Consider the following 19,262-nt stretch of genomic DNA (forward strand, 5'->3'; position numbering starts at 1 on the left):
TTAGAATTAAATATAACTGAGAACAAAACTTTTTAATAAATTAAGTTCAAAAGATATGGAATATCGAAACAAAATTTCTTGTACAAGGTACAGCTAATATATATATGAGAAATTTTATGTCTTTGGTTCAAATTTATAAACTGTTATGGAAGTTAATGTTATAAATCGTTTTTTTTTAATATTGAGTATATTTTGAAAATAAAGATTTTTAATAAGAATCATTGTTGAGTTGTTAATGAAAAACTGAAGGTATTTTCTATGTTTATAGTTGAAACTTAATGAATATAGGGTGATTTTTAAGTAAATAGGGTACACGTTTTATATGGCAAGGGTAGTAACTTGACCACGACCCGTCGTCAAGGGCAATCGATACATTTTTGGTTATTGATACTAACGTCATTAAAAATACTTGGGTTACAATATAGGGAGGACAAAAAACATATTAGGGGGACGATATAACATGAACTGATTCATAGATTTCCCTCGCTTCTATCACCAAACTCAATTCCACTATTTAACATGTATTCCGTTTATGATGGGTTATAATGCTTGAGTCGTATTAAAATGTTTTCAATTAAAACTCCACACTCTTGATCTATTTCTATAAGTCTTAAAACCACAATCTTTGCCTTTTTTAGTAATTCCATTAGTTACAATTTATACATCAAACATTTTAAATAATTCATTAATACGATAACTTGGTTATCGAAACGCGAGTCAGACAGTGTAATTGTGAGTGCTAGTGCAGTGGTGGTATAAACAGTGTAATCAGTATGAACAAAGATCGAACAAATGACCTTGTAAAAGCTTAATTATTATTATTATTAGATGATGCTACGAGGATAAAGTTCAAAATATTCAGTTTGTCAATAATTCGTTTTTTATTCAGGGTATTTACCAATACAGTCGGACCTATTCCTGTTAGCTTACCCCTTTGGAATTCCAAAGCAATGTGACCAAGACCTTATTGGTCTTCTTGGAAAAAGTTTTTCTGGCGAATGTCCATTGTTTCGACTGTATGTATAATCTTCTAATCTCATCGTGTAACATATGGTTGGAAACATTCACTCAAATTACGTTAGGAAATATATGCAAACATTCGTTTAAACTTTTAATGCGAGTGAGGTTTTAATCATTTGCATCAACAATCATTGAACTTATTTTGTAGATCGCTTTTTTCATTTTTTATCTATAATGCAAAATATTGCATGTGTTGAATTTGAAATATTTTCTTCGTTAGCAATCTTACATACGAAGATGGTGACTTTTCAAAGTAGAAAACCATTCACACATAATTCCTTGGGATTGTAAACTTTCGGGATAATATTTCATGCAACTTTGCATTGATATCATTCAATGTTCTTATATTTTACCTCGCATCTTAGAATCAAAATATTTTTCAGGACAAAACTCAAGAAATTAGATCTTATCAAAAGCAAATTAAAAAAATTTTGAAATAATTATATTAGCTATAATTAGTAAAATTGTAATAATAATTTACATATAGCGAAATAAATGTCAATGACTCAAATTAAAATTTGAATACATTATTTTTTCCCCATATTCTGGACTATCGATCTTGTTTGTATGCATACTAGGCGCTTTCTCCGAAATAATCAATATTTTTATTGTTATCCTCATTCTCACTAGTAGACTGGTGTGTTCCAGGAGAAACACATTTTTCGATCCATATTTATATTTATTTAGAACGTAATTCGGTACAAAGAAAAATATGACAGTGATTTTCTCAAACTGCTGTTTAATTGACAAGTGATTAAAACCATGGAATGGAAAATCGGGAGAAATGAGAAAGATATTATGAAATTTCAAGGGTCAAGCAAGGTTTCTTCTCCATTTTATGAGCCTCCCCAGAGAAAGACCAGTGCTGAAATCATCAACGAAGCTAGAGTTGCTATTAGAGGTGAGGTGATTAATTTGTATGAAACTAATTTATTCATAATAATTAACAAAATTATTAACAGATGGAAAGATATAAATTATCCAGAATTATATACATTAATTTCTTCGAATAAATCGTCTTCATTTTAAGGCTATTTTGATTGAAAGTCAGTTTCAAAAAATGGATATTAAATTTGCTATTAAAAGTGACCTGAAATCTAGACGAATTATCAAGAAAAGCATATAAAAATTTGTAAAGAGTAAAAAGTTAAGAAATTTACAGTAATTTCTTGATTTAATAGTGAATGTAATGTAATAATAATAATGGAGTGAATTATGACAATTCTTTTTTCAAATATCCATCAAACCGTGGATGCGTGAAATACTGTAAGTGCTGCTTTCAAAGCAATTCACATGGCTTCATATAGTTCAGCATTATTTATCAATCTCTGATTTTCCCAATACGAACTTCCATGCGAACATTTTTGTGATCTTTCTGATCTATCAACCAGATTGGCTGACATAATTATTAACACGTCTATGTTGGAACAACGAATTGTCACTTTTGCATCAGTATTCATCTGGAAAATATAACGCCTGTATTTAAAGAAACCGTTTTTTTTTTCGCACTTACTCATAACGCATTAAATTCTTTGTATTCCTTCATTTTACTGTTGAGCTTCGCAATGATTTAACGTATTAACTTTTCAGAATCTCAAATGGCCGAAAAAAATTTTGCTCAGCCTTCTATTAAACCTCTACAAACTGAAAGACCATATACGCCACGAGATAAAGAAAGGTTGCTCTTCGGAAATAAAATTAAATCAAATCGTCCTCCAAGTTCGTTCAGGTAAGTGTAAATTTATTTCTTGAAATATTAGTATCTTCAATGAGATGTTTAAATGCATAATTGTATTATATTTGAATTACGTTTTTTCCCTTTTTTCTCCGAATAAATTGAATAAATATCAATATATGTATATCCTTAATCTATGTGTTAAATTTGAAGGTTGATTTCGTTTTTTAAAGCTTTGTGATAATTTGATTTGTTTTTAATTAAATTATAGAGGAGGACTGGGAAGAACTTTCTCAAATTAAATTTAATCGAATACATTCTTGATATGGTTATATTTTCAATCTATAATATAATCACATTCGTATTTCATCGTTGAATTTTTTTGTGATTTTGATTAGTTCATTTAGCATTTAGTTTACTTCCATTATTATGTGTATTTAGCCAGAGTTTTTGCAATTTGCAATATATGGAACACCTCCATTATTCTTGCGACTGGAAAAAAATAATTAGTTAACATATAGGCGATCTATCACAATAAAAGCAATCGGGTGATCTCGCGTTTCAATTTTCAGCTCCTATCTATATCGAATTGTTTTAACGGTTCTTGTAATGAAAATATTTGAAAATTTATTGAAAAAATTTCAGTCTCCAGTATTTACAAAATGAAACTGATCTACCCACGACACCTCCGGATAGCACAAACCTGTTAACTCCGAACTTGATAACATCCAGGACGCTCATAACTCCACCAAAAAATCCAAACAAGGTCGTCAATCATATGCGATCAAACTCAGTATCTGAAATAAACGATCAAATATTTAATATTGCTGTAAAGGATTCTTTGCATAAAATCAAACTACCTTCTTTGGATAGTTGTAAACCATTACCGAAAAGAAAAATCTTCAAGAATACTTCACTAGACAACCGTGAGTAAATATTGAGATTTTGTTGTTTTTGTTATAATTTTAATAATATATTGGAAAAACTTTAGAAGACACGAAATATTATTAACCACTACGAACCAAATGTAAACTGCACTACGCTGTATAAGGTATAATTTTTTTAGGCCTCATCCCTTCGTTTTAAAATAGTTTTAAACAAAGAAGACATAACCGTAAAAATGGATTCTTGGAATTTCATATGCACCAATATTTAACTATTTTATAGTTTCCTCCTTTTTTGCTTCTGACGAGGTTTTGTTTTCAACCGATATTAATCAATAAGAAATTATTGGTTATGTTTCCGGATATAATTTAGTTTAATAAATGATAATTAGGAACTAGTTTCGTTCAAAAATAATTCTATTTTCATTTTCAGTTCCGGAAGAAAACGAATATCAAACGGAGTCTCAAAAAAACGAAGGTCGTAAAGCATTCAGCTCACCACAAGAACGTACGGATTCGAATGATTCTGATCGTGTGTTCGGAAAACCGTCCTTACATAAGAGAAATCTCTCACAATGTCTACTTTTGGGTCCACAAAATTTGGAAAAAATTTTTGACAATAAACAAATTATTGAAAACTCTCAAACGCTGTTTCTCAACACAGGTTATTTTACAAGTCAATTACATAACTCCAATTATTTGAAGGGTAATTGATAAAGTTTTATTATTAGTCATCCTTTTCAGGAGTTTCATAAATTGGTTACGATGATTTTTTTAAATATCGTTATATCTCCGATCTTTATAGTATTTTGTTACCGAGCTATAATATTCCGGTCAGGTCCGGGTTATCCGAATCTCACATTGTCATCTTTAAAATCGAAACTTCAAGGTCAACAATCAATGTTTACCAAATCTAATACAGAGAGCGAAGATACCCTGAAATCAAGTTTTATTATTGCATTAGACATCGCGAAAAGATCAAAACCTTTCAATGATGGTGATTTTATTAAAGACTATTAATTGAAAGTTGCCGATGTTTCATTTCCATCTCAAAAGTCAATAATTCAAAATATTTCTCTCTCAAAAAACACTGTTGCTTCAAGAATAAATGGTTTATCTCAAAATTTGGTTCTTCAACTGAAGGAGAAAATTAAGGGATGTAAAAACTTATCACTGGCTGTTGACGAAAGCGCTGATACTGTTGATACAGCTCAACTTGCTGTTTTTTGTTTTTATACGAGGCATCAACTGTAACTTTGAAATACTTGAAGAACTGCGTTCCATTGACAGATCTACAACAGCAAATGATATTTATTCTGCATTTAAACATTTGATAGACTGGAATATACTTAGCAGCACAACTAAGGATGGCGCTCCTACCATGACTGGCAAACATTCGGGTGTTTTTCTGGTGTCCCTTATTTCACTGAAGTTCGTTGTTTCTACCCCCTAATGTAACCTCGCTTATACAACCTCTAGACCAAGGGGTTCTAGAAGGGATGAAGAGGTCTACCGGCTAAGGCTTTTCCAAATATTAATTTTGAAGTAAGACGAAGGAATGACTGTTAAAGATGCCTTAAAACAAGTTACATTAAACGGATTTCATCAGCGCGAGATGATGTAAAAACAACCACCGTTCAAAAGTCGTGGAAAAATTTATTTGGCATAGACGGACCATGCAGAAAGCGGCAAAACCCAAGAACGTGATTGAACCAGTCGAACTAACCAATGAGTTACTTTAATCAACTAACTAATCAACTAATCAACTGCGAAAACAGATGTAATCAAGATGTTCAGATGGAGATTACCGACGAGAGAATCATCGATATGGTAACCGGTGCTAAGGACAGTGAAGATGACAATATGGACGAAATAACTACGTTGCGCTACATTGCATTGTCCAAATGAGGGAAAAGGTTATCAAAGAAGACGATCAAAGACTTTTTTGAGAAATAATTTGTTTCCAAATGCTTACAGGTCTGTAATTGTGATTATTATAAGTTTTTGCTTCCAATAAAACATTTTTGTAACCTTTCACGGGTTTTTTCGCCTTTTTTACCATAACTGAATTTAACTTTCGTATTATCCAAGTTTTCCCGTATCCGAAGATGTCCCGGTCCCAATTACCTCGGATAATCGGGAGTTTACTGTACCATATATCCGGCTCGTTATTTCATTGATGAAGAGGTTCCTCATGGAATAAATATATTTTTTAATAAATATAAGCATAACTCTCCTTTTGGATCACATTTTCATATATTCGTGAGATTATCACCACCAGGATTACCAGTAGATCATGTTACGAAAGCTTTGGAATCAAAAAATGATTAGATATATTCAAATTTTGCTTACATGTCGAAGACTGATACATTTATGTCTCTAATTGTGTCTAATCGTTCATATTTATTTTATATTTTTAATACTAACGGCATTAAACTGTAAGTTGACATTCCTTTCTCAATATATTTTTTTGTAGTGGATAATAAGAAAGAAAGAACCTTTGAAGATGTCCTCTTAGAACTAAATTCTGAAAACGAGAAAAAATGTGGAGAAGAACGTATCATCAAGTTATTGGGAGAGTTATACGATTGCATGGATATGGAAAACATGATCAATCAAAAGGTGGCTTCTAATACAAAAATAAGAATTTTAAAATGTTTGTACAGATTTGTAGAGTCAAGAAATGAACACATATTAATTTCTATCGCGAGGATTATTCTAGCTGTAAGTAAATAAGTCATTGATTTTAAACAATAAAACAATTCGCTATTTGACGGAGCAAAAGGGTGGATTCTTGACATATTACGTCGTGGAGCCTCATAATATTCTAACACACCATGGTGATTGATAAGTATGATAAAGTGCCTCATTTGTCCTTCCTTATATTAATTTGAGGGATCATAGCAATCCTTAGTCTTCACATTTTAAAATTATTTACAATCTCACAGGGTGTTCCAGAATGCTGTGCTATATCATTAAAAACTATTTCTACGGTATACTACATGTTCTATTCTATTCATTTGTTATAATAGATAATATAGAATCCATCCTTTACAAATATATTATTCATTATATATTAATGTCTAATTTGAAAAGAATCGGTCGAATAATAATAAATATTTTATTTTATTTCAGATAAAAGTAACAGGAAACAACTTGAGTGGTGTTTGTAAATTAATTTTTAAAGTTGCGAAAATTGATAAAAATGATCATCTGTTCTTCCAAAAAAATTTGTTAGGTAATATGATTCATTATATCATAATTTATTATTTTTTCCAAAAAAACTCTCGATACTTCTTTTAACAATATTTGGAATAGAAATTAACCACGTTCAAACTTATCTAATTTCTAATTTGAATAACTATCATCAATTTCGCTGTTTTCATACTCATAATTTACTAAATCATCAGATATTTTATCCATTTTTCCAACTTGCATTAACTATTGCTAATAAATGTCCCTTCCACAGTGATTTTTGTAGCGTTTCGTTCCTGTTATCACAACGAAATTTTTGAAGAATATTAAAGAATTGATGTACGTTCAGTTCACATAGATAAAGGGTCGACAATTCCCTCAGTATTGTTCCAGTCTACGTAAAAAGATGGTGTTATACTCCTTAAAGTTTTACTCTTTTACTAATTTCGCGCTATCGAGGACCTTTATTACGAATAATTTTAATATTCTTTTTAGTGTAAACGTCTAAGGGTATAATAACCTAACCAATTTTGAAGATATTTTTGTATGCTCGATAGTATTTTTCACCGTGATCTGACTAACTTCAACTGCTTGTAGGATCCTCTATAATTTTCAAAAGAACTAATATTGTAGCACATTGCGCCCTCGAGGTGGTCATGTATTTAAATACATTATAAACTTTTCACAACTTGGCGTATTCAAAGTCTCATGCTTAAAAAGCAACTTAAATTCCATATAAATATTTCTGGATTTCTTCAATTTCTTATTTCTTAGACCCTTTGATATGTTTATGTTTCTAAATCTCTTCTGTTTCAAAATTAGTTTTTTTAATAATATTTGAAATATTGATTAAATTGACATCTCGACTTTCCTTTGAGTCTTTTCTCAGGATTCAGGATGTATAACTGATTTGATAAAAGATATTCACTCTACGGCATTCTGGTTACGAATAGTAGGTGCTACAATTGCCAGCATCCTTGACCAACGCAGTGATAAAATGAAATTGGACAAGATGTAAGTTCATCAACTCGAGAGAGAAAGGGGATATTGCTTTTACCTTCGATGAACGGTTAAAACGGTTAATTTAAACGGTTAACTATTAATTTATTAGTTAAAAAATTGCCCTGTTCGCCTTGGTAACACAAACCCAAATTGTTTTTTCCTAAAAACTATAGCAAAATGTTAAGCTTATTATTAAAAAAATATACGATATCAATACTGAAGGTTTACTTAGAGTTGTGGAAAAATAATGAATAAATATTCCGTATTTGGTAATACTTATGTTTTTCAGAGCTGTTTCTTGATGCTCTTGGAAGATCAAGTCCGCTTGATGATGCAGAAGCTTGTGTTTATGGGTACGGAGCTGTTAAATTCTTAACAATGAATCAGAAGTTAATGGAAAAAATTTTAAGCTTAGGTATATTACAGCTGATGGTGTTGCACATGAAAATAATCAATGTTACAGTAAGTGAATTTTGACAAACTTATGGAATATTTATTATTGAAAATAATAGTAATTACAAGCCTTGCCTCATTAAAAGTCGATTATAACGATTCTTGTGAAGTTTTATATGAAATTTTTCTACCTTTTATGACAAAAGGTTTCAATCCTGAGAGAACTTGACTACTGAATACTTTTTACTCACATCCATAATAATAGATTACCTCAAGAATATCAGAATGAAAATAAATTCTATTTTTTTTTATCGTATTTATGACCTATTTTCTAAATACTGATATGTCTGTCCTATATAGACAGCGCCACAATCAGTACATGGAACTTGATACATAATATTACTTTTTTTGGATAATGTATTATGTTACTAAACTAAAATCTAAATCACACAAATTTAATACTTCGAAAATATATTCTACCGTTCTTTAAAGGAGAAAACAACTACTTTCCAATCTAATACCTCGACGAATATTGAATTACATCTCCTCTGAAAATCTTGATGTTAATCGACCTTTTTGTCTTTTTAGAGTTTCTATCATTACTTATATTTTAGGAAAAAAATTAGGACAATTATTCCATTTCAATGCAGTTTTCGAATAGCTAAGTCTCTAATAGTTGATAGTTGGATAGATCTATCAGCTAAACTTATTATTACTTATTATTATACCATTCTGTTCTCGTGTTCTTGTTCATATTATATAATGTGACAACTTTGATATGACACAGCAATTTGGATTGTGAATAATTCAAAAATGTGATGACTAATGATAGCTATAATCTCTGAAATTTTCAAATTGATATCTCAAAAGACAAAGGAGGCATTGAACTTTATCACACCCTGTATAAAGAAAGTCGGATAATTGAACTTTTATTATATATAACAATAGTTCCTATATCTATGGTACATGAGAAATACTTCCTAATTTGTATTTTTGTTTTAGAAAGAAGAGAAAAGCGTTATACCAGATCAATCGCATCACGCTTTATATCAACTAACTGGTGCTCTAAGAAATTTAGTATCCGAAGAACGTATGTATGATTCGTTTATCGAATGTGGGACTATACCTCAACTTTGCCTGACCCTCGAAATATTCGCTTCTGATCTGGATATAGTTGCAAACATATCTCGGACAATGAGGTAATGCATATATAAATTACCTAAACTTAAACCTTATCATAGGTTCAGATAAACAAATTTTTTCATAGATTCATAGATATTTATCATACCATTTTGCAACATCCCCGACAGCTCAATTCTTTTTATCTCTGTGGTAATCCTATTTTTCAATTCCGGAATATTGGCAGGTTTTGTTCTATAAACGATGTTTTGTAAGTGACCCCACAGGAAATAGCCTAAAGCTACAAATACAAGGATGTTTTTCCACTTTGTATGGATGGAATTTATTAACACGAAAAATTTTCATTGAGGATTTTTGCTAAATATCAAGTCTAGTACTCAAGTGTGGCTCATTTTCTAGCAGGACACAGACATCTAAAGATTTATTTTGAGTTGATGCAGTTCCTCTGTGCCCTGATTTGGCTAAATATTTTACTGAACCGGTTTCGTTAAACTTTTTTACTAATTTAACATTTTCTATATATTTAAAAAGAAATGAAATTATTAAAATATTAAAATCAATGATATTGTTTCTATTTTGGAAATTTTTTGAGGAAATCCCTTCCTACGTGTTTTCTCGAAAATTATATTAATGATCAAATTTTGATAATATTGTTTTCTATTTTGCAGTATAATTTCTACAAACGAGTGCTGTTGTGACGTTATTATCGAGTATAGAAATATATATAAAGTTCTGATTAATTTGTTCGATAAATATCCAGGCAATGAGGAAATCATAATCCGCTTAACTTATACTTTGGGAAATATAGTTTCTAAAATTGATAATACCCGAGTACAGGTAAAAACAATTCATTATTATAAAAATACAATTAAATGGAAGATATATTTACTTTACATTTTTCCTTCTATCAAACAATAACAATTATTTTGATTATTTTATGAAAAAAAATTTAGTGATTTAGGGAAGCCGTTTTTTTTTTCAACCTCCAATCACGGGTATCCGCTGTAGGCGACGGCAAAGCTCTCGCACTACACATTCCGACATTCAGGCGTCAGTCGGCGTTGTGCTACAGCCATAAACATGTCCGTCATTATTGATGCTGTCACCAAGTGTGATTCGTTTTCTACAGGCTGAAGGTCATAGTAAGTGGATTCAATACGACATACCGGAAACAAAACGACAATTACACCAACGGATGCATTCAAAATCACCAAAAAAACCAAAGAAATTCCAATAAACATTCAACAACAGAAAGACCATGGCTATTGTGTTTTGGGACCAATAAGGTGTGTTGCTTGTGAAGTTTGTGAAACCCGGAACCACAATCACTGCAACTGTTGATTGTGATTGCTTGGATCCATTCAGAACAAACGAAGCAGACAGTTAACCGCAGGAGTTGTTCTGATTCATGAAATGTCCGTCCACACACTGCTAGAACAATTCAACGGCTTCTCGAACAGTTTGGATTGTTTTGGTACATTATCCGCCATACCATCTGGAGAGAAATTTACCGCCATAATATCTACCAGGGTCCTTTTTTTCAAACTCCTATAAGCTATAAATAAAAGACGAGTTCATATAAAACAATAATTTCATTACCAAAACATTACTTACCTACTATTCGACTTAATCATAAGAGATTGAGTCTTTTGTCATATCTGTGGACAAGCTTTTCAATACCCTCTTCAAGGGAGAAAGTTGCCGCCAATGCAGCCTAACCGTTCTGTAACAATAGAGTACAAAACAAACCTTGAAGCTTCTAGAAATTAGGTAGACAAAGCAGTATTGGTGAATTTGCGATTTCCTTTATCCGTTCTGTCAATTCGTTGAACTAGTTCACCTGAAACGACAGATTTGCGTCCTTAGCGCTTTTCATCATGCACCATTTTTAGCCATCTTTAAACTTTCGACACCATTCATGCTCAGCACCATCACTCATGAAGTTTTTTTATTTCACAATAGCTACAACATGACATAATTTTTATTTGATTTTTCTAGTTTTTCCACGAAGAAAACTCTATAGAAAGTCTTGTTAATCTGTGGAAAATATATTTGGAGCGTACACTGAAAAACTGTTCGATGAAACTAGAAACCTCTGATGAACTTAGTAGTAATAGCGAAGACGTTATGATTAAGGTAAAGTTTGATTTATATTTCAATTGTAACAAAAATAATCTTTCAAATATTTAGCATTTATGTTTGATTTTATTAACATTAATGGCTCTTTAGTGAGATACAGGATTTTTAAATAAAAAAATTGTAACATTTAAAGAAAGTCATATAGAAAGCGATAATAAAATAATACCACAGAAAATGAAGCAGGTAAAAGGGGACTAATGGTTCGATGCCAAATGTTTAGAAGAAATTTAGAAGAGGAAACGAGCCAAACAGAAAATGTTACAGACCAGAACAGGTAAAGATAAAAAACTGTATGAAGAGCAAAGAAGAACAACGAAGAAGACAGAGAGAGAAATAAAAAAGCATGGAATATGAAAGTCTGCAACAGTATCTGAGAGTTACATCTATAATTCATAAAATTGTAATTGAAATTATTCCGATAGTGTGTGGCAGTGATAATCCACTTCATTTAATGAAATGAACTGCTAATGTTAATTCGGCACCTCGGCTAGTTCAAAATCATCGCAAAAATAGCCTTTCTATTTCTTTTTTTTTATATATAATAATAATCTTCAAAATAAGAACTACCCGTAACTTATAAAAATTTTTTATTGTAGATTATTAGAGTAATAGCGAATATGGTTATAAATCCAGAAATCGGAAGACAACTGAATGAAAAATATGGAAATCAACTAATTGAAGAAATCCTCAAAGTTCTTATAAGTAATCCATTTAAGAAAAACGAAGACCTGGTTTTATCAATACTGAGTACTTTGAACAACTTATCTTATTATTATACCAGTGATTTGGAAGCTGATATTTTTCATATCAAGCAAGTTGATATAGTCGAAGGTAAGACAACAAATCCGTATCCGTAATCAATTGAAATTTGAAAAAAAATCACAATAGAACGAAATCTCATAGCAACGAATTTTTTTAACAGTATAAAAATAGTCTAAAAACTCTGAATCATCTGATAAGCACATATAACATTCAAAAAGTAAATAATGTTTCCGTCTGACATTGCTAGACACCTGCTGTTTACGTCACGATGTAAATTTTTTCACGTGGATAATAAAAGACAATTGCGAGAAAAAAATTATAAAATATAAGGGGTAATACACATATTCCCCCAAGAAAATGGTCACAAACTTTGTCGCCCAGGTATATTATTACAAGTGAATTTTCAAAATTTTTATGTAGTAAAATTCGGTAATTATCTAGATTAGGTTACACCCCTCCGATTTCGTTAAAATTTTATTATGTTATAGAGAAAGTTATGCTGAAAAATTTGATGTATTTTGTAGGGCGCGGAAATCATCCCTTCACATAGTTTTTCAACTTTGAAGTTCCAGAAAAAAAAATAATTTATACATCATAGTTCAACTTCGCACGTCTAACCTAACCACTAATTTTAACTAAGAATATTGATAGAATATCAATCAATAAACAGCAATAAACAAAAATTCATAGAATTTTATCTATTTCATGGTCAAAAACGAATGAAAAAAACGAATATTGATAGATTTACTAACGATAGTCGTGTGTAAACAAACTAGACTAAATTCTCTGCAAATTTTATGATACATGATGACATCATTAGGTAATGGAGACATGCGAAGCTAAACTATGATGTATAAATTATTTTTCTTTTTCTGGAACTTCAAAGTTAAAAAACTATGGCAAGGGATGATTTCTGCGCCCTACATATATACATAAAATTTTTCTGTATAATTTTCTCCATAACATACTAAAATTTTAACGAAATCTAAGGGGTGTAACTTAATCTACATAATTACCCAAAATTCTATTTCTTAAATTTTGAGATAGAAAAGTCAGTGAAACATTATCTGTAATTATCTTAGAATTGCTGGTCGTTGTTGATTCCTGAAATCTTATTGCTTAGTTCCCTCATAGTAAAAAGCTTGAGAACGAAACATTTTCTCAATTCTCGAAAAAGTCCTTTGCCGTGCAGTGCAACTAAACTAAAGCCTGTGGATGTCCCAAAGTTTATTCATATATCAGAAATGAAAGAACTACTAGTCATTCAAGATACGGTATTTAACATCAAAGTTTCTTTAGAAATTCAATCCTCAGAATGCATTGATAGGACATGTTTTGTAAAAATTGAATATATATGATCATTTTTTTTTTAGCTATAACCGAGTACGCAAAATCGAGGAATAAAGATTGTGTAATTGAAACAATGAGAATTTTAGGAAACTTGTCAAGATCTAAAATAACCAGAAAATATATTACAGAAAGTGAAGTTTTTGGAATCCTCATTGAATTACTAGACAGCGGTAACTATAATTTTCAAATTTATAAAATGAATAATCTTGAAATTTTATACCTTGTTAAATCCACTAGGGACAGATATAATTTTCTAATTAAAGACCTGAAGACTGACTAATTGATTCAACACAGTCGAAACTACTAATACTAAGTACAATCATAGAATTTGTACAGTAGGTTTCTTCTATAACGTTACTTTCCAATGAATACACTTTTTTTTTCGTTTTTCAATCGTCACATTCAGTGTTTACTTGGTGAACATTTTTAAATCATAAACTAAAAATGCGATTTTCTTGAAAAGTCAATTTTAGAGTGTACATTACCAGACATAAGTTGAAGGGATAAAATAGTTTTATAAGACGGTGAAATAATATTCTGGATGTTCCATTTAAAAAAATGACGTTATTGCTAATTGAAATCTCCTGAATTAATGCTTATCTAAAAAACATCCCGAACCCCAAACGAAACGTCTACTCTGTTCAGACAGTTTAGCCATCCTTTACCAAATGTATTTACCAAACAAGTTTAGTTACCTTTCACTATTTTCGAAATGTGTATCTGTGCAAATATAACAGCTTTTGTTTAAAATTTTTTTTGTATATTTTACCTTAAGTAAGTTATTGCACTTCCACACACTAATGGGCCGCCCCGTATGATGGCTTCAAAGATAATATGTGACTGAGGACTTCTGAACAGCAATGTTCTTCTTCGTTCCGTTAATTAACTAGTTTATATACTTTTTCTTACTCGAAGAAACAAAACATCGATTTTTCTTGTCAGTCTTATACTGCAGCTTGCTTCATTTCGCATATTTTCGTTATATTTTTTGGAATCAATATCTACAAATTAACTTAATATAGACATAACATCAATAGTATTTTTCTTAATAAAGTTCTGTAGTGGTTTTCAACACGCATTCTTCATAATTTTCGCCATCGGGCCTCTCCATATTGAGAATCTCATCATTCATGACTTGGACAAGCTTTTGATTTGAAGTAGGTGCAATAAACTCATAATGATTCCCTTCTTAAACTATTTCCATATTCGCTTTTGTACTCTTCGGAATAATATTCTCTAGTTCTTTCAAGATTCTTCACCAAATCTTGCCATTTTTAAACGACGTTGTGATAAGAACACCAAACGATATTTATGCTGATTATGAATGTCACAACATCTGTTTTTAGGTGCTCGTTCTCAACTGAAAACTACTGTAGGGGTATTCGTTAACTTAATGTCTGATAACAGATCCAGAACTTTATTCAAAGACAGCGGAGGAGTTGCTAAGCTGATCAAAATATTATCAACGGAATGTGGAAACGATTGGTCATTGGAAAATCTAATATGCCAAGTGCTGTGGAATTATTGTATCGACATAGTTGACCTACACGAGCTTTTTTCTGATTCGGAAATACATAAATTACTAGTCTTGTTAGCAGATCACTTGGGTAAGTATTACAAAAAGAAACTAGGAAACTATAATTATTAATATATCATTCAACGAACAAATAATGGTTTGTATTTCTGATTCTAGATGAAGAAAAGATATTCGGCATCGAAGAGCATACGGAAGATATGAATGTCTTCGTTACACAAGATTACTTAATCTGGGAAGAATTCGCAAACGTAGCAACGAACTTATTGGAAAAAATCGAATTTTTCTTAGACACATTTGACCAAATAACACACGTAGACAAATCTCCGGTGGAAAATCTAAAAACTAAAGACTCTAGCACTAATATTAGTTTATCTGCTTGGTAAAAGTTAAGAAATATTTTCACAAATCCAAAATGATAATTCCATAAAAAGATTGGGTTCTTATCTAATCAGATGTAGGCATTGATAAGTTGTTAAGAAAATATAACACCAAAGATATTCAACTAGTCCTATTTATGTGTAGTTTATATTAGCATCATCTCGATAAATCAATTGGCAAGTAATTCTTTTAAAATGGTTTATATCCTATTTCAAAAAATTTGAATATGTTTAAGTGTATGATTTGGAAAGAACTTTCGGAAAGTGTATTTTATAAAGATAATTTCAAAAGTTATACGAGAACTATTCGCCCTTTAATTGAATATTAAAGAGCGACCAAAAGATTACTTTTTTACAGTCACCAAACAATTTGAAGCAATTATCTTAGCGGTAGACAAACTTTAATTCCTTCGCATAGATACCTCGGGGTACTACGGTCTTCTATATATTTAAACTTTAATTGAACACAATTTACGTATTATTGAAATGTTATTCTGGATTTTCCAAAAGAATTTGATTTGGTAACGATGAATTCTGATTAAAATTTTATAGTTTAGTCATGATGTTCGCTATTTATCACGTTGGATTTAAGCAATTCTGATTTTATAATAAATGAATAATTACTATACAGTAATTCCCCGGACTTAAGCGGTAGGTGGGTCGGAGCGATTGCCGTGTAAGTCGAATTCCACGCGGAACACCTGTTTAAACCTGTCGCAAACTGAACACTGAGAGGGCGGAGCGAGAGAGCCGTTTCGCGCGGCAATCAAAATGAAAAAACGGGGTATCGTAAGTCGGGGTATTATTGTACATGAAATAAATTTCTATTAGGTATACAGAGTGAGTTTTATGTATGGAACGCCTCAATTATCTCGGAAACGGTACAATTTTCATAAATTTTTGTGCACAACGGTCTTGTGGTACTACGGGTATTATTGTGGTATTTACATTGTTGTCAGATCTTTCCTTTTTCCAAAAATATAATGAACTTTGTTATTTCAAATGAGTCACCCTATATATTTTGTGTTTTTAGAAATCTTTAAGAAATACTGATTATTTATTTCGAAGTTATAGCTACATTTACAGTATCTGCACCAAAGTTGAATGAATATTGTACATTTAGATGGCTACGATTGAATAAACTCGTTTAATTTGAATATTATTTAATAATTTATGTGCTAATACAAATCTCGTAACAAGGTCTAGTGTCAGTAAGTTTTTCCATTATTAGGGCTGCAAACTCTTCACGTATATCAAAATCGTCATCTGACATCTCTTGAACCAACCTTACTTGGTATGGATGGAATTTATTACCACGTAAAATTTTCATTGCGAATGTTTGCAAAAGTTTCCTGGATACTTGTCTAGTACTCAAGTGTGGATCGTCCTCTAACAGAACACAAACATCTAAATATTTGTTTTCAGTTTTTCTACGCCCTGATTTGGATAAATCTTTCACTGAACCAATTTCGTTAAACTTTTTTACTTATTCACTAACAGTAGATCTTGTTATGGGATTTCGGTTAGGATATAAATTATTAATGATATTACATGTTTCTTGTTTACTTCTACGCCTATTAAAATATCAATTCGTTATTTTTCAGATAAACGATCTATTGTTACTTTTAATAAAGTTCAACAATAATAATTTATTAAAACGTCAAATTTGTTATTGTAGCAGTCATAGCCACCTAAATATATTATTTTAATTTCGGCAGAGATAACGCAAATGTAGGTTAAACTCCGAAATTGTGGTATAGGGAACATGAGATGAAAAATAATAAGTATTTCTTAAGGATTTCGAAAATCAATTAGAAATAACAAAGTTCATGATTTTTCCAGAAAAAGGAAAGATCTGACAACAATGTAAATATCACTATAATACCGGCCGTGTCACAAGACCCTTGTACGAAAAAATTTATAAAAATCGTACAAGTAATTTTACATATAATATTTGTTTGAGATTTACAGGAAAATTATCATTTTTATCTCAAATGTTTTGCTGTCTTTTGCTTATTTGTCATCTTTTTTGCTACATTTATGACTTTGACGTGGTAAAGATGGAATATCACCATTTGTGAGAAGTTTCCATTTTAATTCAAATTTCCCCTGGGAAAAAATAGTTGTTATAATTTTAAAGATATTCATGTGGGAGCATTGTTGATATTATTGTTCTATTTTGTTGCTTCTTTCATATTTTATATAAAAGTTGTATTTATATATTTATATTATACAAAAAATATATCAATAACTTATATCCCTATATCGAGTTTTTTTTAATTCACCCTTCTTAGAATATTCAGTTTGCAGGATATTCACACATAAATCGCAAATAAATTAAGAGAGAAAAATGGCTCTCGTTTTCATACGAGCTAAACTTAAACCTTCTTATATCAATATAAAATATCTATTATATGTTGTTGCTATCATAGATCTATTTAGAAATGATTTGATGTTTAATTTGTGCAGGTGTGACCGTTCATGGCAGAACAACAGTGATGACAATCTCAACAAGGGTATATAATAGTCAATGCACTTAAAAACAGATTATGTTAACTGTGACATACTGAAGCTTGATGTGATTATTTTCAATTTATAGATCCCTTTAAAAGCACACATTACGGTGATTTCAGCTAGAATAAATATTTTCTTAAAAAATCAATATTTTAATGTATCTTCATTTTAACAGTCCGAAAAGTAAAATCTCAATCCTGCGTGTAAAGATTTCAGAGGCGGTGTGTTTCTGAGGAAACCGGCCATAGGATTTCTCATGTTACCATTTAAAAATAATATTTCACTTTTTTTCAAATAGTATAAAGATTTTTAGTCAAATTAATTTATAATTCGTGGAGCTCTTTAATTTTATTAATAATACTGCCATAGAGATACTTACAGAGTAGTGCACAAATTGATCAAAGTTAAAAGTTATTTTGTTTGTTTATGGAAGTATATCACCAATTATAAAATTCAATATTATTTTCTGTACATAGTTAGTTAGTTTCATACATTTCTAGCTTTCTTGTAATATAAAGTTACAGTTCATGAGATTTATGATGATTCACAAATACCACTATCACTTAAACTTTTATTTCCGGCAGTGATTGCAATATTTTTTGAATTTTTTCTAAAATAATAGTATTATTACAAATGCAATTTTCAGGTCCATATGGTGGAACAATTAATAAATGATCATCTATTTTCAAATAATCTCCACTTTCTTTTACATCTATCATCATCTTTTTCAACCATTTTTTCACTACAGTCTTCTTGTTAACACTTTGGGGCACTGATATAATTGGTTCTAGTAAATAGCTTTCTTCAACTTCATCAGATAGTTTCTCCAAAGATTTTATAGCGTGATGCAGAATAATAACTGTCTCATGTTCATTTGCACTTTTCCAATCTGTATGAAGAACAACAGTTTTGAAAATAGGATCTATAACGTACACTACACCAATATAACTCTTTTCATTCACGGTATTTATTTGTACTTTTTTACCAAGAAGACTTCTCATAAAAATAGAATCATTATTGAATATTGAATCTTCGATATCCATATTTTAAAACATTCGCCACTATTTGAAAGTGAGGTTAACATAAATACTCCTGTCAATCCAATCGTTTTGTACACTTTGGAATTATAATTGCTTTGTCTATTGTACCTTGTACTATTAACAATAATGGGAAACGCTTTATTACTTAATATATTTTAGATTCATCCGATGACGAAATGTAGAGCCACCGTTTCTAGATTACACTTATTGCACTGCACTGGCTGTATTGACTCT

The 19,262-nt window shown here is 30.6% G+C and overlaps 2 protein-coding genes across 7 annotated transcripts; one reads left to right on the plus strand and one right to left on the minus strand.

Annotated features, from left to right (window-relative positions):
• Nucleotides 1-858: 858 nt before the first annotated feature.
• LOC130443446 (armadillo repeat-containing protein 2) lies at nucleotides 859-17,623 on the plus strand. Of its 2 annotated transcripts, none has more exons than XM_056778077.1 (14): nucleotides 859-1,921; nucleotides 2,611-2,749; nucleotides 3,341-3,621; nucleotides 4,013-4,243; nucleotides 6,056-6,303; nucleotides 6,715-6,817; nucleotides 8,066-8,238; nucleotides 9,172-9,368; nucleotides 9,978-10,146; nucleotides 11,308-11,445; nucleotides 12,045-12,279; nucleotides 13,584-13,730; nucleotides 14,907-15,167; nucleotides 15,254-17,623. In XM_056778077.1, the coding sequence occupies exons 1-14, from the start codon at nucleotides 1,783-1,785 to the stop codon at nucleotides 15,478-15,480; spliced, it is 2,688 nt and encodes an 895-aa protein (XP_056634055.1). In that variant the 5' UTR covers nucleotides 859-1,782; the 3' UTR covers nucleotides 15,481-17,623. The 2 variants fall into 2 exon arrangements, with proteins under 2 accessions (XP_056634055.1, XP_056634053.1); XM_056778075.1 differs by having other exon boundaries at nucleotides 860-1,921; nucleotides 4,013-4,285.
• On the minus strand, nucleotides 3,274-19,254 carry LOC130443449 (gem-associated protein 6-like). Of its 5 annotated transcripts, XM_056778085.1 has the most exons (4): nucleotides 18,368-19,254; nucleotides 14,330-14,561; nucleotides 10,924-11,149; nucleotides 10,175-10,864 (listed from the first exon to the last, which is right to left on the minus strand). In XM_056778085.1, exon 1 carries the CDS (start codon nucleotides 19,029-19,031, stop codon nucleotides 18,552-18,554), a length of 480 nt encoding a protein of 159 aa, XP_056634063.1. In that variant the 5' UTR covers nucleotides 19,032-19,254; the 3' UTR covers nucleotides 10,175-10,864; nucleotides 10,924-11,149; nucleotides 14,330-14,561; nucleotides 18,368-18,551. The 5 variants fall into 5 exon arrangements, with proteins under 5 accessions (XP_056634062.1, XP_056634063.1, XP_056634061.1 ...); XM_056778083.1 differs by lacking the exon at nucleotides 14,330-14,561; XM_056778087.1 differs by lacking the exons at nucleotides 10,175-10,864; nucleotides 10,924-11,149 and adding an exon at nucleotides 11,163-11,271.
• Nucleotides 19,255-19,262: the final 8 nt, after the last annotated feature.

This window comes from Diorhabda sublineata, chromosome 4 (assembly GCF_026230105.1).
Source record: "Diorhabda sublineata isolate icDioSubl1.1 chromosome 4, icDioSubl1.1, whole genome shotgun sequence".
Taxonomy (NCBI): domain Eukaryota; kingdom Metazoa; phylum Arthropoda; class Insecta; order Coleoptera; family Chrysomelidae; genus Diorhabda; species Diorhabda sublineata.